General features: G+C 41.1%; 1 protein-coding gene across 2 annotated transcripts in view; it reads left to right on the forward strand.

Annotated features, from left to right (window-relative positions):
- The window catches only part of LOC107391060 (dedicator of cytokinesis protein 3), a 53965-nt gene that overhangs the window by 18578 nt on the left and 13151 nt on the right, over positions 1 to 22236 (forward strand). For both annotated transcript variants that reach the window (XM_015968107.3, XM_015968108.3), the window contains exons 6-37: positions 36 to 184; positions 1910 to 1994; positions 8737 to 8778; positions 9444 to 9598; positions 9777 to 9858; positions 9941 to 10001; positions 10088 to 10235; positions 11168 to 11256; positions 12590 to 12715; positions 13558 to 13682; positions 13879 to 14041; positions 14158 to 14264; positions 15348 to 15519; positions 15602 to 15699; positions 16116 to 16199; positions 16289 to 16389; positions 16481 to 16562; positions 16926 to 17096; positions 17627 to 17819; positions 17938 to 18065; positions 18164 to 18310; positions 18421 to 18519; positions 18620 to 18714; positions 18918 to 18993; positions 19081 to 19181; positions 19274 to 19332; positions 19421 to 19569; positions 19661 to 19746; positions 19851 to 19877; positions 19957 to 20052; positions 20143 to 20203; positions 20300 to 20393. In XM_015968107.3, coding sequence (XP_015823593.1) covers positions 36 to 184; positions 1910 to 1994; positions 8737 to 8778; positions 9444 to 9598; positions 9777 to 9858; positions 9941 to 10001; positions 10088 to 10235; positions 11168 to 11256; positions 12590 to 12715; positions 13558 to 13682; positions 13879 to 14041; positions 14158 to 14264; positions 15348 to 15519; positions 15602 to 15699; positions 16116 to 16199; positions 16289 to 16389; positions 16481 to 16562; positions 16926 to 17096; positions 17627 to 17819; positions 17938 to 18065; positions 18164 to 18310; positions 18421 to 18519; positions 18620 to 18714; positions 18918 to 18993; positions 19081 to 19181; positions 19274 to 19332; positions 19421 to 19569; positions 19661 to 19746; positions 19851 to 19877; positions 19957 to 20052; positions 20143 to 20203; positions 20300 to 20393 — 3451 coding nt within the window. The remainder of the gene's footprint in view (positions 1 to 35; positions 185 to 1909; positions 1995 to 8736; positions 8779 to 9443; positions 9599 to 9776; positions 9859 to 9940; positions 10002 to 10087; positions 10236 to 11167; positions 11257 to 12589; positions 12716 to 13557; positions 13683 to 13878; positions 14042 to 14157; positions 14265 to 15347; positions 15520 to 15601; positions 15700 to 16115; positions 16200 to 16288; positions 16390 to 16480; positions 16563 to 16925; positions 17097 to 17626; positions 17820 to 17937; positions 18066 to 18163; positions 18311 to 18420; positions 18520 to 18619; positions 18715 to 18917; positions 18994 to 19080; positions 19182 to 19273; positions 19333 to 19420; positions 19570 to 19660; positions 19747 to 19850; positions 19878 to 19956; positions 20053 to 20142; positions 20204 to 20299; positions 20394 to 22236) is intronic.

The raw sequence follows: 22236 nt of genomic DNA on the forward strand, positions 1-22236 counted from the left end.
TGTATCAACACAGTTTGTTTTTACTATTTCATTAGAAACACAAGGTGGATTTGTTTCACAAACTCCGCCACGTGATGAACGAGCTCATCGACCTGCGCCGGCAGCTGATCCAAGGCCACCTCTCTCAGGACCAGACTCGTGAGATCAAGCGGCACATCACCGTGCGACTTGACTGGGGCAACGAGTGAGTAGTAACAAGTCTATTACATCACCCGAGCAGCAAAGCAAAGGCAACACCTACAATAAATAGTTGTTTCTAATTGCTGGCCACTAAAGAAGACATTAACTTGGCATCTACGGTGCAGGATGAGTGGGCGTTCAACAGGATCTCTAGGAAGGGATTTTTATGGTCATGTAGAAGACGAGTGAGTCAGGAAGCTGAAGCTGCTTAGAGTCGATGTAAATCTGCCTGGAGGAACTTTAAAATCCTTTTTGTCGTCCTGCCTGATTTGTACCGAGCCTGTGGAAAAAATATAAAGATTCCATCTCAGCAGCAGAGCACCTTTCTCAGTTGGTCATCATTTGTACTTGAATGAGCTGCAGAAGACTGCAGCACCTGTAGCATTAAGTGTGATCCCACTGGAGACAGCAGGAAGGTTTTAGTGATAAAAATCAAAACATTTTCATAACATTTATCCTTTCTTCATAAGATGCCTTCCATCTATTTTCGATTGCTTATCTGGGGTCGGGTCACGGGGGCAGTAGCCTAAGCAGGGAGGCCAAGACTTCCCTCTCCCAGCTACTTGGGCCAGCTCCTGGGGCAGCAGTAGCTCAACAGGTTGAGCGGGTTGTCCAGTTATCGGAAGGTTGCAGGTTTGATCCCGGCTCCGGACAGAGAATTCTGCTGTTGTGTCGTTGGGCAAGACACTTAATCCACCTTGCCTGCTGGTGGTGGTCGGAGGGACCGGTGGCGCCAGTGCTCGGCAGCCTCGCCTCTGTCAGTGCGCCCCAGGGCAGCTGTGGCTACATCGTAGCTCATCACCACCAGTGTGTGAATGTGTGTATGAATGGATGAATGATACACTGTAGTGTAAAGCGCTTTGGAGTCCTTACTCTGAGAGGTGCTATACAAGTGCGGGTCATTTATCATTTATCCTCCTGGGGGAACCCCAAGGCGTTCCCTGGCCAGCCGAGAAACAAAGTCCCTCCAGCATGTCCTGGGTTTACAGTAACGTTTAAATCACCACTGATGCAGAATGTCTCTATGAGCAAAAGCACAGCTGGTACAGATCATTTATGTTTATTTAATGGAATATTTTTGCTCGTCAACACATCAGAGTTACATAAATAATCTTGACATTTCATATTCATCATGTCTATTTTCTGGCTTATGGTTTCAAGACTGATGTTGGAGAAATCAGCCACTAAATGCGTTGCTATGATAAGTCATCCCATGTTTTGCATGTAACACAACTGTCTGCTGTCTTTCAGTCCTGAGTGGTTGCCAGGCAACCGACGGACACGCGGGAAGTCACTGTGGCATGAAATGCAGATAGTTGCTTCTAAAATTTGGATTTGGGGGGGGGGGGGGGGGGGGGTTATCAGAGTGTTTTCACTGATTATGTTGAAGGATTTTGTGCAGATGTGTGTTTTTTTTCTTTGTAAAATTAAGCTACTTTAAATTTTGAGTTTACTTTTATAGAGTTTGGAAAGAAATGCTAAAATATCCGGCCTAATTAAAGAAAACGAAACCATGACGTTGTGATCAGAAGGACTCTTGGGTTGCCAGATAAATGTAGACCTAAATCCAAGTGTGGTAAAGTTCTGTAGCCTTTTAGAAGGGAACCTGCTTGCAGTACTCCTTTTAAATGAATTTTAAAACAATCTCAACACACTCAAGCTTTTGCAGCACTGAATCCACTTTCTCATCCTCCTTTTAAATAAACACCCGTCTTCCCTCCTTCTCTAGGCACCTTGGCCTGGACCTTGTTCCCAGAAAAGAGTTTGAAATGGTGGATCCAGATCAGATCAGTGTATCGGAGCTATACAAACTGGTATGTCAACTTAAATTATTGTCCAAAAACCTCCAATTCGTACGCGTAAAAAATGTTTGCAAAGAGAAATATTTCCTGGACAAAAATGTGGTTATTTTCTCCCTGCAGCACACAATCAGCATACGACCGACTGACTGAAGCTTTTACTGTCTATATAAATATATAATTGTGTTGCATCATCAAGATATAAGAGCGTGTTGTTAGATGTGTAGAGATGTGTGAATGTACTGATTATCAAATCACCCAGAAGAAGGTGATTCAAGAGAGAGAGAGAGAGAGAGAGAGAGAGAGAGAGAGAGAGAGAGAGAGAGAGAGAGAGAGAGAGAGAGAGAAGGTGTGTGTGTGTGTGTGCCCGATTCAGCTGTATGAGATGTTCTTTATGCTTATCTGTCTGCCACATTCAGTGTGTCCCTTTTCCTGCATGCATGTGACGCTCACAAGTGCGATTGTCATGCAAACGTATTGTAAAGTGACAGCCCCAGGTGGAGCTATGGGAAAGCACACACAAATGAATGTTTTGCTCTTCTTTTTGTTTGTATAAGTTGCATATTTTAAGTCTTCCTAGCTCTAAACCATAAGCCGGTCAGAAGGCACGTTTCCATAAATAAATAATGGCTCAAACGTGTTTTGGTTGTGGTCATGTGGGACTTCCAAACCTAAACACCAACACACAGAGAAACGGGAGAGAGAAGACTTTCTGAAGCAGACCCACTTTTAGAAATATACTATTACAGCACAGCTGTTATGAAACATAATGTAATGCTGCTGCAGACTATCTAGCAGGGAGATCCTTTCTGGTCAGTAGATGCAGCTTCATATGCTGATGAAAACATTCTCCAATCGCCCTGCAGCCTCCTATTATCCCATTGCCACGTTTCTCAGCTTTACACACTGAATGTTTGTCCACTAAATGCTCCGTGCAGAAACAGCAGTGTAGCTCCTCCTTGCCAAAAAGCCTCCTGACTCTGTCGATGAAATCGAGCTTGTCTTTGGCAGGGCATAAGGCCTTGGCGCCCCTTCAGGTATGGCAGCTCTATTAGGCTGCCGCGCAGAGTGGTGTGTGCGTGTGCATGAGGGGGCGATGGCAGCTTTGTCCTCTCCCCTCCTACACTGTTAGACATTTCATTGGGTTTTTTACAGTACCTTACTGGCAACACTGTTGCCAGTAAGGTACTGTAATTTCCATTTACAGTAACTTACTGGAAACAGTGTTGCCAGTAAGTTACTGTAAATTGAAATTACAGTAGTGGTACTGCATTTGTGTTTTACAGTTCTATCACTGTTATTTTACAGTTCTATTACTACAGTATGGTCTCAGTTACTGTAAAACTGAAATACAGTACCAGTACTGGCACTGTATTTCAGTTTTACAGTAACTGAGACCATACTGTAAAATAACAGTAATAGAACTGTAAAATAACAGTTATGGTACTGTATATATTAAAATGAGGTATAGGACCACTACTGTAAAAAAAGTGTTTCTTACAGTAGTGTTGTACCATTTTTTTGTTCATACTTGTAGACTGTTTAATAATAATTAAAATTGTAATAAAATAATTTAAAAGTTTAATGAATGATCTTAAAGTTTTCCTAAATTGACTTAAACAGTTATATTAAATCAAAACAAACTTCTCTTACAAAACATAGGATTCTTTATTTCGAACACCTGAAACATAAAAAACATTAGAGGTTATCTTATGTAGAAAAAAAATCTCATTCAAAATATTAGAAATTCACCTCAAATCATTACTGGAAAAAATAAAACATTTTACAGCTTATAGAACATCAGAAACAGGCAAACTAACCTTTACTCATTAACTTTGAAGTATTACTATTATAAGACATATAGTGTATTGATTAGTTTATAGTTTGTAAACAGTAACTAACACGAGTAATTGTTCAGTACACGAACAAAGTTTCTTTGAAGGGATATTCCACCCATAAATGAACTGTAGTCTTTTGTTGTATTCCCCAGAGTTAGATCAGTAGGGAAAAATATTTTGTAACCAGCTCAGTCATCCATTTCTGGCAGTGTTAGCTTTAGCTTAGCATACACAATGTAAGTGAATGTTAACAGCTAGCATTTACTGTGACAAAAGTCATGAATATTACTCAATAATAATCCTAATTTTTCTTGGAGACCTCAATAATCATAATGACTTCAACTGACAATAATAAAGAACACAAAGGGATTACAGGAGTCTATTTATAGTTGTGCTGTCAGCTAGCGCAGAAAGGCATAAGATAATGATACTGCAGCCCAAAACTCATTGTTCTCATAATTCACGGGGTGAAATGTTGTAAATGTTATAAGAGTAAACTTTAAGACAGCAAACTAGGAGCTTTATGGTCACTGCAATATGTTACTGTGCCTTTTAACATCGACTTACAGCGATGCTGTGTTGTGATGTAGCACGAGGTCTAAACAGGCTCCTATTATTCCTTTGTGTTATTATTTTAATTTGCTGTTAATATTTATTACACTAAATGCTAGCCATTAACATTCACTTACATTGTTTATGGTAAGCTAAAGAAAACAAAATACTACCAGAACAGGGGAGCAATTGGGCTGGTTACAAAATGTTTTTCCTCACTGATTTAACAGAAAAAAATTTCAATGGATCAGCAATTGAAAGAGTAGAATACATTGCTTTTCACAATACAAAAACATTTGTTAACAATGTAACAGTGCAACATTTGCTGTTAGAAATCTGCATTGAAAAATATTACAATAACAAATTAATAAATGAATTAATAAACTAAGTAATAACAGTGCAATGGATAGTGCAATCTATGAGCATATGCTGCATCAGGAAACATACAAAACCTGCAGAACTGTAGTTCTCAAGAACAGAATGAAATAGTGCTTGTTTTTTTTACTGATTCTGATGGGTGAAGAACCTGGCCAGAATGTTGTCCCCTCGTCTGTTGCCCCAGTGGTCCTAAAAAGGATAAGGAACATTTAAATGTACAGGTGAAACTTGAAAACTTAGAATTTGGTGTAAACTGTTCAACTTAAAGGGGAAACTAATATATGAGACAGACTTATTCCAAATATTTCAGCCCTTATTTGTTATATTAGTGATGATAATGATTTACAGCTGATTATAGTTAGTATACATGCACAAATATAGACTGTATATGTCTCGTATTTACATTGTTTTAATGTATATCCAAAAAATGTATTCTGATGGTACATTGTTTTAATTTTTTTTTATCCTTCTGACGGCATGGCGGCGCGCCACGACAAAATACACATAGCGGAAACCCTGATGCATCACTCAATTTAGCGTCCGTGCAGAAACTCAGAGGAACTTTTTTCCGCTGCAAATAACGCAAATAAAAACACGATATTTTAGCAGAAAAAATTGACCAAAACGATACGCTAGTGGACCGAACTGAAACGGTTCAAAGTAATGCAAAAGTAGTGTAATGCCTTACATTTTAAAATCAGTGATATTGTAATGTAATGAATTACTTTAAAATGAGGGTAACAAGTAATAAATAATGCATTACAGTTTTGAAGTCACTTGCCAAACACTGTTTATGTATATCAGCATACCCTAAAAATACGCACCTATTCCATGTTCTTCCACTCAAACTCTGTTAGGTGGCAAAGGAAGGACAGCACTCTGGGGTTCATGGTGGCTGATTTTCTTTTGACCAACTGTCCGGTCTTGCGACTAACTCCAGTCCGTGTCGTGCATTTGCTCCCATCTTCAGGATTGATTCTCAAGAAGAATCTGCATAAAAATGAGAAAGAAAAACAACAACAAAAATATTAAGTGCAATTTTAGTTAAGATAAATGCAGTCTGGAAGAGTGATTTAACAAAATCGGGGTATGATTCCACTATTTCTGTTAATTTGCTAAAGGATTACAATATATTACATCCCTGCGAACTCAGAAGATGTAAAAAATCTGAGAACTAAAATCAGACCAGCATAGATGTTCCCAGCATATGATGTTTTGGTGCTGGTTTAGCTGGTGAACCAGTATTATATGCTAGTCTAGCATGCTGGTCCAGGATGGGATGCTGGTCTATCATTCCATGACAAGCATACCTTGCAACATATACTGGTAACCAGCAATGCTGGTTTATGCTGTTTGTTTCAGCATGGTCAGTGGTGATTTTGCTTGATTTGACAAACATTAAGTTGCAACCTTGAAATAACAGCTATACGTGCTGTGAGCAGCGTTCTGCAGCATCCTGACAGTTTTTGCTGTCTCCATGACTGTGATCCAAATAATGATGTAACAAGCTACAACAAAGATAGTTTATGAACAAGATTAATTCACCTCCTTTCTCTGAAAATTGATTCTTAGAAAGAGCGACATAGACCTGACTGAAGACCCCCCCCCCCCCCCCCCCCACACACACACACACACACACTCAATATGCATGTATGATATATTACTGGTTTTTGTGATTTCTCAGTGCCTTTAAAAAAAAGATTCCTACCGTTGAATGAACTCCAGTGTTGCACATGCAGGCTCCTGGTATTCCACATTGAAAGCATAGAAGCTTGCCATCAACACAGAAAGTGCATCCGCAAAACCCAGGTCCTCATCTAAAATGTAGGCCACCTTTCCCTCGATGCTCACCATCCACTTGGTTGCCTCAAGGTATGTGGTTCCTATGAGACAAAACATATACACTTCAAAATCGAACATACCAATCTTTGCAACAACAGTGTTTCGCTAAATGCAAAATAAGACGCCTGGCCTGCATAATTAATTTATTGTAGTTTTTATATGTTATAATTATGTAAAGTATGTGAGATTTAGATATATATAGCCTATATTTGTGCACTTCCACTAACCATAATCATAGTTTGAAAATGTCAATAGATCCTCTTGTTCAAGTTCTTTAACAATATTCAGTATTTCAGTTTCATTTAAGTTATTCTGTTCCAGCTTCTCCTCCACTTTTTTAATTACTTGGCTCATTCCGGTGGAGTGGATTTGTTGAAATTCCTGAACTATGCACTGTACTGTTGTTGCTGGTAAAAGAAGTTTGGCTTGTAGTTTTAAGTAAAATAGTGCTAAGTTCTTTAGAAATGTGTCAGGGTTAGACTCTGAGTTGTTTTCATGACTTTCAAGAGGAGACAAAATATCATCATGATGGACCTGGGTGTGTTCACCGGTAACATCGTAGGTTTGTACATCTGCATTCTTTGGTTCTTCTGGCTTTGGAACAAATTGTTGCCTGTGTTTTCTTGAGATGTGTGTGGCAAAAGATGACCTCACTCTGAAATATTTTGAGCAACCCTCAAATGGACAAGTGATTTTTTTGCCATTACGTATGTGTACTCTTAAATGAATGCACAGCAAGGAAATATTATCTGCTGCAAAATCACATCCTTGAACACTACATTCACGAATGCCACCTGGCTGATAAGTCTGGATTTTTTGTGACACTGTAGATGTATGATTCCTGTGTGTGTGTGACTTAAATGCAGAAAATGTTCTAAAAATGGCAGAACATGTTTCTATGCCACATGAAAACCGGTGGTTAGCCAGATTTCTGTGACTTTTTGCATGAACAAAAAAGCTTTTGTAACTTTCACTGCCATGGCTACAAACTTTACACCTAAACATAGTTGAAGTCCTCAAACAATTACTAAAAATATAGATAAGACTTCAGTTATGTGAAGGAAAAAAACTCCGGTTAGTGTGGCGTTGTGCCCAAGCTCATCCGAGTTATTTCTTTATTTTTTCGAATTGTTTTCTACGCTACACAGAGTCAAACGTTAAGACCCCAAATTGTTTTACACAATGTCAGCTTTTACTATCGTGTGAAGAAAAAACTAAGAAAAAAAGCGATGAGAAAAATCCTCAAAGTCCCGTTCTCTTTGAAATAAAGCTCTGAAATCATAAAAGCTAACACAGAGACCCGCAGCAAAACTCCACTAAAAAGATAGCACATTGAAATGCTTAAATGAAAAGTTTACCTTGGATAGTCGGTACTTGGTGGAACTTGGTCTTTTCGCTGGAGAAATTATAAGCGCTGCAGGTGTAGTCTTTTCCGTGTATGTCCCACACTTGCTCGTGTGCCGGTGAACTGTGGTTACAATGACTGCTCTTTACGACAAAATGGCGGTTCTCCGTCTTGAAGGATTTAACAAACTAAATTATTAAATGCAAAAATGACCGTTAATAACAGCTACTTACTGTAATTTTATAATAACTGTAATTTTACAGTACTAAATTGTAAATCTGGTAACTCGGCTGATGCAATCGTTCCTTGTCAGGTGACGTAAATAACTTTACAGCTTCGTATTGATAAATTACAGTAAAAATATTGAAATAACTTTCAGTTTATAGTACCTTACTGTATTTTCATAAACTACAGTAGCAAACTGTAAACTAATTACCACGTGACTTCAAACTCCCATGGTGCAATGCAAATTACAGTTACTAACTGTAGAAATTGTTTTACAGTTTAGTACTGTAAGATATGTGGTAAATTACTGTAGAAATTACAGCCGCGTCTAACAGTGTACATACTCACGTTTCGCCTCATGTGGGCTTCTCTTTGCACTGCAGGAACAGTAGAGTAGCCGATCTGCAGCACACGTAGGTGCAATGCTGTCAGATCTGGAGAATCTAGTGAGGCGTCAGTGTTTCTGAAGCTCCTGCAATGTAAATACAATGCTGTGTGGGGTGTGTAAAGCCTGGGTAGGGTGATCCGACGTCTTTCTCTTGAATTTCACTTGTGGTTTATTTTTTATTTTTTTTAGCACGTATCCAGCAGACACTGTGGTCAGCAAAGCACAAACCAGGTACCGTCATTTCAAAGCTGTTTGTTCATGAGATCATCACACCTTTTTATTTGCTGCCTCTCTGTTCAGATTCATTTTTCACTTCTTTCCTTAAACACGCTAAGAAATAAGTCAGGGCACTCATGTTCCAATGAGACAGTCACCTTTATTGTAATGTCAGTGGCAAACGAGTTCGTTTCATGCTCCAAAAGACGTTCTTACCAGCACTGCCAGGGTGGGAACACTGGTTCACACTGGGATCACAGATGCCCCGATGGTTGCACAAACGGTACCCAGAAAAGTTTGTCTGGTTCATTTTCCCCTTTAATTTCACTAAATAACTAAAACGTTTTGTTTACACCCTTTAGCAAGTGTTCCATGTTAATCAGTGAGGTTTAGCCGAGCATCTGTAAATCATACGTTTGCTTTGTTTCAAAAATCCATTTAAAAATAGGAACCGTGTTTCATTAGCTAACTTTCTTATCGTTTAAAAATTCACATCATGATTTGCCAAACCACCAAAATTGTTGCACATATCCATTTTATAAACATCCATTAAGTTCATAATTCTGTACATTTGCAACAGAACAAATCAGACCTATATTGCAAAACAAACAGATTTATAAAGGGTGGTGGGCATTTGGCCCCGTTAAGACTCATCTTAGTGATGATCACTTTCTTTCTAGGGTGATAGCATCAGACAACGCCATGGCGATGGTTGCCGTGTCCCAGTGTCGCACCACCTCTTCATCAACCTGAAGAGCTTTACTTACAACAGCATCAGTGAAGATGCAGATGTCTTCTTCTCTCTGTACGACACACGCGAGGCCAAACAGATCAGGTATGCCGGGTAATCTCAGCTGCCTGGAACGTGGCAGCTGTACATATTGAATGCGAGCGTGAGCTGACAGACACAAACAAACACAGAAGCGTGTCGACATGCCACTAGTCTAGCAGACTGACTTCAGCGTTCTGTGGTTGGCAGACTCTCTGAAACTGTGAACTGGCTTCTCTTGCAGTGAGAAGTTCATGGTGAAACTGAACAAAAATGGAGGACCAAAGAATCCAGAGAAAGTTGATCGTCTGTGTGCTCTCTTCACGGTGAGATTCCTTCCCCCAATCTGGATTCAAATGACAATAGTCTGAATGTCTTGCTTTTCTTATTTATGTCACTTCTCCACAGGACTTGAGCAGTAAGGACTTGAAAAGAGACCTGTATATTGTTGCACAAGTCATCAGAACTGGTAAATAGAGCAAACACAAACGAGTTCTTGGTGAATTATTACTTTTTCTGCCTTTTTTAAAACTTGTTCGCGTGTTTTGTTTGTAGGTCGGATGCTGCTGAACGACTCGAAGAAAGGCCCGCCTCACGTTCAGTACAGACGACCTTATGGATGCGCTGTACTCGCCATGAGCGATGTTTTTCACACTATCACGGACCTCAAGGAGGAGAAGGACTTTGTTCTCAAAGTTTACACGTCAGTATACCACCTGGTTTCTCTTCCATTGTAAGAAAGAAGAAAATATTCTTGCTCTCAGCATTTTTTGACCAATCAACCAAACATGTTTGCTTCCTTATCGTTTCTGTGGTGTTGCCGAGGAACATTTAGCGCATGGCAACCTGGCGCCCCTCTGCATTTTGACCTGAATGGCAGTGAAGTGTTCTTTGGAAAATCAATAGTTCCTCACCCGGGTTTGAGATAGAGCTCCTGGTGCTAGGCTTCACCCTGAACACCAGCCAAGAGAGAGGAAGAGGAGGAGAAGACACTGAGAGGGATGACACTGAGATAATTGAGCAAAGTCGAGGACAAAGCAAAATAACTCCAAGCTCAGCATATTTGCTTGTCAGTCAACAGCGAGCGTCTGCTTGTGCTCTGCCGCTCAGTGTCCTCTCTGGGTCAGAGGTCATTCACGCTCTTTGCCAACTCGTTATATGATGTTTGTTGAGTAACGCTAAAAGGACAGCTAAGTGTGAATTAAAGGTTTTTATAACATAAATCTGAAGGTTTTATTAGATTTCTCTTCCAATGTCAAGGCTTCTTCCTTTTAAAAATAAGCAGTGATTCACTGCTGAGCTGCCTCCAAACTGTCGGCTCCGATAACGCTCCAGTCTGTGCGTTTCCTCGTGCCTTTCCCAGGGGCCTTTGGGCCCACAGTAATGAAGAAGACTGGTAGAGAGCTGGCTGTCAGCTTTGCTTAGTGTGCTGTGCGTTTGGGCTAATGTGCTGCTTGATAGCAACTCCCCCTGCTGCTATGTTTTCTCCAGGAGGAAATCGGCTCTGGGACGTGTGCTGCTCATGTGGTCCCCCATGCACACAGTCCTGAACCCTCCATCTGCTACCAAAAAGTGTGTGTGTGTGTGTGTGTGTGTTGTTAACGGCCCAACCCAACTCCTCTGCTTTTCCCTCAGATGTAACAATGAGAACGAGTGGTACCAGGTTCATGAGAACATCATCCGCAAGTCCAACACCAAGTACTCCGCCCCCAGCACCAACTATGGTAATCTGTTTAGATTTAATTTTGTCTTTAGAGGCGTTAACTGTTCAGAGCCAAACTTGAGATTAAGGAGGGACTTTTGAAGGTGTTGCTACACTGTGGTGAGGAAGTTGTTGTTACGTGAACATATGTGGTTTCCGAGGGTTTACAGTAAGATCTGCCACCTGTTTATTACCAGGAAACCAAGAATAGTTCTGTGTTGGCTGCATGACAGACGACACATGAATAAGTGATGGCTTAGCATTTTTTATTCAAGGACATCTAGCTGAAAACAAAAATGTTGGTTATGACCAATAATCTTAGTTTCTGTTTTGATCTAAAATAAGTACTTTATTAGGGGTGGGTGCAACAATATTAGGTGATGAAGGAACAGAGTGTGTAGCAGTTTTAGTTTAAATAGAAAATAAATTATTCTCTAAAAAAAATAAAAGAAAGTAAAATAAGGTAAATATTCCTAAACATGATCCAGATTTCCTTGTTTTGAGTAATAAAAAAAATCTGCCAACGGGGTAAACAAAGTTTGCTTGGTTAGAAATCTTAAAACTAGCAAATAAACTAGTTTTAAGATTTGTAGCCAAGCACATATTTTTCATATTGAAGAATATTTACCTCATTTTAAGTAACTAGAGAAGAACTTACTTTCTTTTTAGACTAAAAATGAGATAAAATGTCTAAAAATTTGAATTTTTCATCTTTCTAAGAAATTATTTTTGCTGCTGCGCCCGCGACCCGACCCTGGATAAGCGAACGATAATGGATGGATGCCTAATGTTTTTCCTTTACACCTGGACTATATTTGATTAGCTTTAGTTTATTGAATCAGATCCCAATAATCAGTGACTGAACACAGTTCTGATTTTGTCTGACTTTTTCAAAGCTTATTAATTTTTTTTTTACCAGCTGAAGCTTTGATAGTGAAACACATTTACGTGATTTGGAGTCGATTTTCTAGCATGAAATATTAACACAATGGGGCGGGGAGACTTTTACAACTCACAGTGGCTTTTTATGAACATGTCACAGTTAAAACTTGTGACTCATACTTTACAGAACTATGCCACCAGTTTTCTGCAGAATCCTCTCTTTGTTTCTTTGTTTTTCACACAAATTAAACGCTCCTTCCTCCCTCTGTTCTGGCTCGGATCATCCTGTCTGTCTTCTCGTCCCCCACATTCTGACTAATGTCCTTTATTTGCGCCTCATCTTTCTGCTTCTCTCACTGTTCTTTTTCCTTCAATTTCACCATCCTCCCCCAACTCCATAATTCTTTATTTGCCCCCTTTAAAAAAAATCTATTTTCACATTCACCCACCTCCCCTGTTGCCACTGCCTCCAGGCCTCATCATTTCTCTCCAGCTGCTGAGAGGAGAGCTGGAGCAGATCAGACGGGAGAACCAGGCCGTGTTCAACAGGGCCCTGGCACTCACACGCAAGCTGGGTTTCCCAGATGTCATCCTGCCAGGTGAGAGAGGCAAAGAGCAGCGGGCGGTCATGGGCACTGAGAGGGGGTGGAGACTAGGGGCCAGATGGCTCACAGGAATAAAAGGAGGGGAGGTCACAGATGCTGGTGAAGATGAATGAGAGGGTGGACTGAACAAGATAGATGTAAAATGGGAAAAGACAGAATATGAGAAGAAAACTGTAGTAAAAAGTTGCTCAAACAAGGAAACAGTCACAGATTCAGACTGTAGTTTGGTAGAGGAGAGACGTGTTTTTCTTTGAGAAGCTCACAAACCTCCTGAAAACATCATTCGCTCCTGTTCTCTCTACTTAGCTCGAAATACCTCCCGGTATCGCTCCTTGTGAGTCATCTGTACCAAAGGAAATGACATGGATATAAATAGCTAAGATCTGATTTTATAAATAGCCGCAGCATCTTCCTCTAGTGTTGCCTCGCATGTTTCTTCTAAAAGAACCCTGACCTCACCAAACTAGCTGAGGCCATGCGTGCCTCGGCTCATCGGGGTTGTTTTAAATGGAAGAGAACAGTGACATGTAGCATAAGACGCAAAAAATTCTAATTCATGTTGACCACGCTGAGTTCATCTGTGGAACAAACGATGACTTTATAATTCATCGCCCGAGCTACACAGGGATGCTTGTTTCTCCAAGTTGCCTCTGCTTACTCCAGGTTTTCCTGTTTATGTACAATTTCCACCTGGCAGTTTCATTCAGCTCCCTCTGGAGCTCAATAACATGTTATTACTTCCCCCCCCCCACACACACACACAAAAGCAGCCATGTTGTCCAAGATGAACGTGTGAAATTAGCGAAGTCCCCCTTTTTTCTTTTTTACTGTTCTAGGTGACACACGCAATGACCTGTACCTGACTCTGGAGCGTGGAGAGTTTGAGAGGGGTGGCAAGAGCGTCCAGAAGAACATCGAAGTCACGCTCTATGTGCTGTATGCCGATGGGGACACACTCAAGGTATGACACACACACACACACACACACACACACACACACACACACACACACACACACACACACACACACACACACACACACACACACACACACACACACACACACACACACACACACACACACACGCACGTTGCTCAGTGTGTGGCAGGTCATCAGTAGATGGTGGAGGGTGAACGTGACTTTGTTTTCTTCACAGGACTGCATCAGTTTGGGCACCGGAGAGCCCAACTCCACAGAGTACCGCTCCTTCGTCCTGTACCACAACAACAGTCCTCGCTGGAGTGAGATGGTCAAGCTGCCCATTCCCATCGACCGTTTCAGAGGGTCCCATCTACGTTTTGAGTTTAGACACTGCTCCAGTGAGTCAGCGCTGCAGCTCAGTGGGAGTCGCAGCCTCTGTTAATCAGCTAGTCGAGCGTGTGTGGTCTGTTCTGTGTGGATGTGATGAATGACAAGATGATGTGATTCTTTTCAGCTAAAGACAAAGGGGAGAAAAAACTTTTTGGATATGCCTTCACCCCTTTGATGAGAGAGGACGGGACCACACTCTCAGATGAGATCCACGAGCTTTATGTGTACAAGGTACACACACACATGCACGCACACACAAAACGTACGACAACAGGACACACTGTTCTGAGTTTCGAGAGTCAGTGGAGACCAGCGTGGAGTCAGAATTAGCATTTGAGGCATTTTTTAAATTGATTTTATTATAAAATGCATCATTTTTTTCTGCTCTTGCCTATTTTGAACTGCACATCTCAGTGTGACGGATACAAACGTCTTCACAATGAATTAGCCCATCACCTTTCATTAATGATCTTTTTAGCTTTTCCAGCCCTTTGTGATTAGATTTTTACTGCTCTGGACATCATGTACAGCTCAGAAACAGGAAAGTGGTACATTACGGCACCTTTACTGCATTCAGAAACACAAAAAAAGCAGATCCACATTTAGAGAACCAGACAACCGGCATACTGCAAACTCCCTCTTCATTTGCAACCATTCAGATCTGCTTTTCTGTTTTAAGTGCATGCTAGCATAGCATTGTTACGATATCATTACACCTAGAGTTTTAAAATGATAGTTTAGGTTTTTTCAAATGGATTTGCGTAGAGAGGTCATGACTTAGGGCTGCACGATGACTGACCTGTCCAGGGTGTCCCTGACTTCTCGACCGATGACTCCTGAACTCGGTCACCAGCTCCTCGTGACCCTCGTGAGGATGCGGCAGCTCAGATAATGAATGGATGGATGTTATGAACTATTAATACCTTACCTGTTGTAAACCTCTTTTTTATTTACATCAGTTCAAAGAAACAAAGATAAAGTTTTATGTGGACCACAAAGATTAAAGTGGTTTTAAGATGCCCAGCCTGACTAGCTTGTTAAATCTCCATTTCTCCAAACTCAGGTTGCTCTCAGAGCTATCTACTACAGGTGGGATAATAATTGTTCATATTTTCTCTACAGAAAACCGTTAGCATATTGCTGCTGTTGTTAGGCTTGCTTGGACATCCAGTTTGTCAGCAGAGGTCCAACAGTCTGCAGCAATTGGCCATTTCCTCTGTAGACACACTAAATGCTTCTGCGCTCTCAGACTCGTTGAGAAAAAGGTCCATTTAATCAAACGCTCCTCCAAACCCTCCTGCTTCATCTCTTCAGTGTGATGAAAATGCCACCTTCAGTAACCAGGGTCTGTATCTGAGCCTTCCCTGCTGTAAGGAGGACTTCAACAGCTGCCCCAACCTGCCCGCCAACCTGCCTTTCCAGAGGAGTCCTAAAGAAACCTTCTGGGTCTCCACGATACTCTGCTCCACAAAACTCACACAAAACGGTAATCTGACACCTCGCAGACGAATCCTTATTTAAACCAGCTTGATTCAGTCCAGCTAATTGTGACAGGACTCTGTTTGTAGTTGATCTTCTGGCTCTTCTGAACTGGAAGGCCCATCCAGACAGGGTGTTGGACATCCTAGGCCGACTTCGTCAAATCAGCGGAGAGGAGATCGTAAAGGTCATTATGAGATGTTTAAATAAAGACGAAAAGGAAAATGTATTTCCACATTTTATGAGGGATTGCTGTTTAAAAGCACTTTATTGTAGTTCTAGATGGAAAACATTTTCAGCTTTCTGGAATGACTTCATAATAGATTAAAAAACACTTTATATTATGATGTTGACATGATGTCTCCCCGTGTGGTACTTCTTATGTTTTTAGACACTCGACTCATCTAGTCAAATTAGATTTCACACAAGTGTCCAGTCATAAACATGGTCACATCATTTAGAAAAAATAAACATCCTATAATAGTTCTCTGCTCATAGATCACAGGCTCTCCCCCTTTTCAATTTCCTTTGGTTCTATTCCTGTTAACGCTGCCTCTTATGTGATGGGTTGTTCTGAGAGCTGCTCTTTATTTTCTCTCACAGTTCCTGAGAGATGTCCTGGATACGCTTTTCTGTCTTTTAGATGAAAACACGGATAAATATGGACCACTGGTTTTCCAGTCTCTGGTAGGATCGCAGCTGCACTCATATTAAATCACGCGTGGTGACCTTAAAGCTGTGAAGATAAATTATAACCCATGTGTCCGTGTGCTCAGGTGTTCATCATTAACCTGCTCAGGGACAGCCGCTTCTACCACTTCAGACCTGTCATGGACTCCTACATCCAGAACCACTTTGCTGGAGCATTAGCGTACAAGTAAAACAAAACATTTGCTGGTTTAAAACTTACAAATTGCAAATTTTTTGTGCCTGAAAAGTTTCTTAACCCAAGCCTAATTTGTCTGCAGAGAACTGATTCGATGTCTGAAGTGGTACATGGACCGCTCAGCTGAGGTCGTCCGGCAGGATCACATCCAGGAAGCCATGAGGGTAAAGTATCGGACTCACTTCTTTCTGGTGCTTTTCTGGCTCCTTCTGTGGGGTTTAATTAACCTCGATAGAGGAAACGGTCAAACAGAGCTGATAAGGAGTAATGTGACTCCAGATCGGGACTCGGGAAGGGAACTCCCTGCTGAATTTTATGAAGGGAAGTCATTAGAAAACTCTGCAGATATTGACGTGTGGTGTGTGGCATTTTCCTGTGGCCTTTCCGTTGGGGGTAATAGGAAGAGATGCTTTACTGTGCTGCAATGGTTTCTTTTAAGCATTAAGTGCTAAGTTAAACTGAGGGTAAGAGATGACCTGCTCTCAGTTTGAATGTCTTCATCCGTTTGCTTCTGACTTCCTTCTCAGGCGTTGGAGTATCTATTCAAGTTCATCGTCCAGTCTCGCATCCTGTACGCGAGAGCCACCTGCGGGATGGAGGAGGAGCAGTTCATAGCCAGCATCCAGGAGCTTTTCCAGTCCATCCGCTTCGTCCTGAGTTTAGACAGTCGCAGCTCAGAGAACCTGGTGTTCACACAGGTCAGACGGGTCACAGCGCTTTCACCGTCTGCTGCTCAGAAGCTCTCCAACATGCTTGAGTCATTTTCATCTTTTAGTCATAATCGTTTTCTTAATGACTTTTATTTAATGTTTGCATTCATGTCTCTGATCATTGTTTTATCTTTTTTCCATCGGTGCTTGTTTTCTTTTGTATTTTATGTTACCGTTGCTCCATCCATGGCTTGAACTTGGACACTTTAGGGGTGTGATCAACTGCATGACTTTCTTTGCTCTCATCCTTCTCAGTAAGTCACAGCGCCCCCTGTGTTGGTTCCCTGATGCAGCAGATGCTGTGCTACCATCAGCCTGCTCAAACAAGATATTTGCTTTTTGGTGCTTATTTATAGCCAAATATGGAGATAAGATATGCAGCTAAATTAGTTTTACTTAAATATGTATAATTCATATCTATTCTAGCATGTTTAAGTCACTGTAGATATTTCAGTTTTATTTTTATCCAGTGAGTAAACTACAGAGTAGTTTTCTGTATTCGTTCGTTTCCCTTCCAGGCGGCGCTGTTGAACAGCTTTCCAGATATCTTTGACGAGCTTCTGCAGATGTTCACCGTTCAGGAGGTAGCTGAGTATGTCAGGGGCACCCTGGGGAGCATGCCCAGCACAGTGGACATAGGTCAGTCCATGGATGTGGTCAAACTGCAATCCATCGCTCGAACAGTGGAGAGCCGCCTCTTCTTTTTCCCCGGTGAGGCACACTTCGATGATTTAGGATTTATCCAGACGTGGTTTAATCAAATTTATGCTTTGATGTGTAACTCAGATTTGCACAGAGCGTCTAATTCATCACTTTGTTCTTGCCTCAGAGTCTCGTAGTATTTTGCTGCCGGTTGTTCTGCATCACATCCATCTGCATCTTCGCCAGCAGAGGGAGCTGCTCATTTGTTCTGGGATCCTGGGAAGCATCTTTTCCATAATTAAAACAAGCTCAATGGTAAAGTCGCCTATTCAACACTAAAATTCACGTTTTCAGCACACTAGCTGAAAGTCGGAAGCATTTCTCCGATTCGTTTACCTTGTTTTCCTCTTTAGGAGTCTTCTGTTCAGGAGGAGGTGGAAATGATGGTGGAGAGCTTACTGGATGTGCTGCTGCAGACTCTGCTGTCCATCATGAGCAAATCTCATTCTGTGGAGACGTCCAGAGGACAACGCTGTCCCCAGTGCACTGCAGAGATAACGGTAAGCTTCTGCTCAAAGCTTTGATGGATAATAAGAGAACTCAGGTATTATTTGGAGCTGAACAACCTTTGTGTTTTGTGGGTTTGAAGCTGTTATTTTCTCCTGTGCAGGGGGAGTATGTTTCCTGCCTTCTCTCTCTGCTCCGACAAATGTCAGAGATCCACTTTCACCATCTACTCAACAGCTTCCACAGCAAGGAGGAGCTGAAGGTAAAACAAGTCTCACGTCATTTTTGAAGGGAGCACAATCTCAGTTCTGATCTGTTGCATCTGAGCTCGGATCAGAATTTGGTCACAAACTTTCTTGCAGGAGTTCCTGCTGAAGATTTTCTGCGTATTTCGCAATCTAATGAAGCTGACCATCTTTCCCCGGGACTGGAGCGTCATGCGGCTTCTGACTAGTCAGTAAGTGTGTTCTCATTTCTGTCCCACACTTTTTGTTCCACGGAGGGACGGTGAGGGAACACAGCCAACCTTTCAGATCGGGAGCTCTGGATAATCCTAATCCTGAGGGCGATGCTTGTCTTGCAAATTCTTTAATCTGTTTTTGGCACCAAGTTTGTTTTTCTGAAGCTTGACGTTTTTTATTTATTTATTTATTTCTGCAGCATCATTGTTGTGACGACACAGTTTCTGTCTCCGGCGTTGCACAAGAACTTCTCCGAGGGAGATTTTGATTTTAAAGTAAATGTTTGAAGATTTTTTTCCTGTTTTTGTTGAATTTCTTGTCAGAATAGCGTTTAATTAAATGTGTTATTTTCTCTTTCTCAGGTGTGGAACTCCTTCTTCAGCCTTGCTGTCCTCTACATCAATCAGCCCAGTCTGCAGCTGGAAGCACTTGTTTCTGCTAAAAGAAAGAAAACTCTTGACAAGTAAGACAATACCGTACAATTTTATATGTGTTCTTGTACTTAGTATGGGGGAAACCAATCGCGTTTACACATCCATTTGTCCGTTTTTCTAGACATGGTGATATGAGAGTAATCATGGCGTACGAGCTCTTCAGCATGTGGCAAAAGCTAGGTGTGTCCCCTCCCCGTTTCCTTCATTCTCTTGAATATTTAATGAAGTTATACTAACATGTTTGTGTTCACGAATCCACATTCTGCAGGTGACAACAAGCCCCACTTTATCCCAGGAATGATGGGACCCTTCCTTGGTGTCACCTTGGTGCCTCAGACTGAAGTTCGGAATATCATGATCCCGATCTTTCACGACATGATGGACTGGGAACAAAGGAAAAATGGAAATTTCAAACAGGTCATCAGAAAATTCTGATGCTATAAAATACAAATGGAACGTTGTGATTCCATCTTTTTATAAATGCCACGATGAAACTTTGTGCTTGTAGGTGGAGGCAGAGCTGATGGATAAGCTGGACAGCATGGTGTCAGATGGGAAAGGCGATGATAACCACAGAGAGCTCTTCAGCCTGCTGTGAGTATCAATAAAACATGTTTTTATTCAGTCTGTGAAGTAAGACTTTGCTTTAGTGGTTCTCTCTAAAATAACTCTCTGCTTGTCTGCTTTTCACACCTCAGAACCCAACTGTTTGGTCCTTACCCAAGGTGAGAAATAATCTCTTTGATCCAAACGATTTACGCATCTCTCCCCCTCCAGTTGGAGGTAACACGTATTTTTTTCCAGCTTGTTGGAGAAGATTGAACAGGAGACCTGGAGGGAAACTGGAATATCCTTTGTCACCTCAGTCACAAGACTTGTTGAGCGGATACTTGATTACAGGTGATCTTAAAAAAAAAATCTAGGTTGCACATTCAGAGTCTGGCGTCCTACATCAATGAGCTGCAGAGTAATAATGTGAATTGTGTTCAGGGATTGCATGAAAGGGGATGAGATGGAGAGCAAGAAAACTGCTGGTTCTGTCAACCTCATGGTGAGACGCTCAGAAGACGTTAAACACGTTAAAGACGATTTTCATTTGTGGAAAATAAAAACTTGACATGTTTGTTTCTATGTGATTAAACTCCAGAACTTCTACAAGTCAGAGGTGAACAAGGAGGACATGTACATCCGTTACATCCACAAACTGTGTGACCTGCATCTCCAGGCAGAAGACTTTACAGGTAACGGAGACACGAGTGAGTCTTTTTTCACTGATGTAAATGTGATGCCACCAACTCTCCCCGACTCTCACGCGCAACGTTTTTATTCTCATGTGAATGTAACTTAAAAAAACAAACAAATAAACAGGAAGCTGACTTCTAACTCAAGGTAAGAATACTTTAGTTTTTTTCATAGGGTCCCAACCAGGGGCGTCGGACTGGGGGGGGGGGGGGGGGGGGAGGGTACCGTTTACCCAGGGCCCACTGCAGGGAGGGGCCCTGAGACAGCTTTGAATAAAAATGTTTTATTGTTGTTGTTTTTCCACCCAACTTACTTAATGTCTTAATAAACTTCCCTTTACCTGGATAAAGAGGTTAAGAAACAGAATTTCGCCTTAAAAATAATAACTGAAAAATCTCTGAGGCATCTGTCACCCCTTAAAAATGTGCAAAGTGGTTTAGTCCACACCAGCGGCCAGGGGCTGCATGTGCTAATGAGACATCGCAGATGCCGACAGCCAGAGCTGGAGGCAGGAGAGTTAGTCATGTCTTTTCCCAAGAAAGGGAAATCTGGCTTCCAGAAAAGAAAAGAAAAGAAAACAAGGAGGAAAAGTTAATTGAACAGAAGCAAATAGAAGGACGGTGAGCAGCAGAACACAGTTTTAGCTGATATTAGCTAGCTCTCAGAAGCTGCATTCATGTTAGGTGTTCAGTGTTAAACGCCTTTAGTTTCACCATCAAGATCAAATATAAATTAATTAATGTTATCAGTGAAAACACTAATTAATATATATATATATTAATCAGAATTATTATCGCGGGCGGCCGCCGCCAATTAATTCGCGGACCTCGCAGTAAAAACAGGTTCACTCTGTGTGGATATTTCAGCTCCAGTCATGGACCAGGACAAACTTGGTATCGATGGATTCGTGGTAATCTCAGGAATGTGAAGCTGCCACTGTTTTTCGTATAGCATGATGACACTGGTGTTAGAGGATTGTTATTGACTTGGTTAGATATTTTAAGCCTATTTTAAATTTCTTTATATTTGATCTTGAAAACGGACAATCTTATAATTTGGCCGATAATGCAGGGATTATAAAATTTAGAGTACATTACATTCACAGAGAGAACCTGGTTTATTTCATGTCATATGTATTTAATATATCAATATATATCAGTATTAGCAAAGCTTAACATCATGAACATGACAGACATGACCGAAGAGCAGATGAAGATATCATGCCAGGCACTGATGAGAAAATATTACAAGGATCTCACAGCTGAATTTGAGAATGAGATGCTACACCTGAGAACAATATATGGTGCCACATTTCCACACATTCGGTCTCCTCTTGAGCTGCTTAATGCCATCTAGGATGCAATTACAGAGCATTTTTGGAGAAGTTTGTATTGGACTGAGGATATTTTGCACACTACCTGTGACTGTTGCTGGGGGGTGAACAGGCTTTTAGCAAACTGAAACTGGTGAAAAATTATTTGAGATCAACAATGTCCCAGGATGGACTGAACAGCCTAGCTCTTCTTTCTATTGAAAGCCAATTAGCCAAAGGATTGGACTTTAAAGATCTCATAAGTGATTTTGCTAACATGAAGACCCGTCAGTGGGCATTTACTGGAAAATAAATTCCAGGATTTTTGTTTGAACACATTGTTGGCAAATAAAAATAATATGTGAAGTCTGGGCATTTCACTTTTATTATGCTGGCATTTGTATTTGCTCAATATAGAGGTTAAACTAAGATCATATTTATTATCTTGTCTTATAGCATGACAAAAAATGTGTAAGAGAGATATTAAGTAATTGAGCATGGGGGCCCACCTAGAAGACTTGTACCTAGGG

This window comes from Nothobranchius furzeri, chromosome 15 (genome assembly GCF_043380555.1).
Source record: "Nothobranchius furzeri strain GRZ-AD chromosome 15, NfurGRZ-RIMD1, whole genome shotgun sequence".
NCBI classification, from domain to species: Eukaryota; Metazoa; Chordata; class Actinopteri; order Cyprinodontiformes; family Nothobranchiidae; genus Nothobranchius; species Nothobranchius furzeri.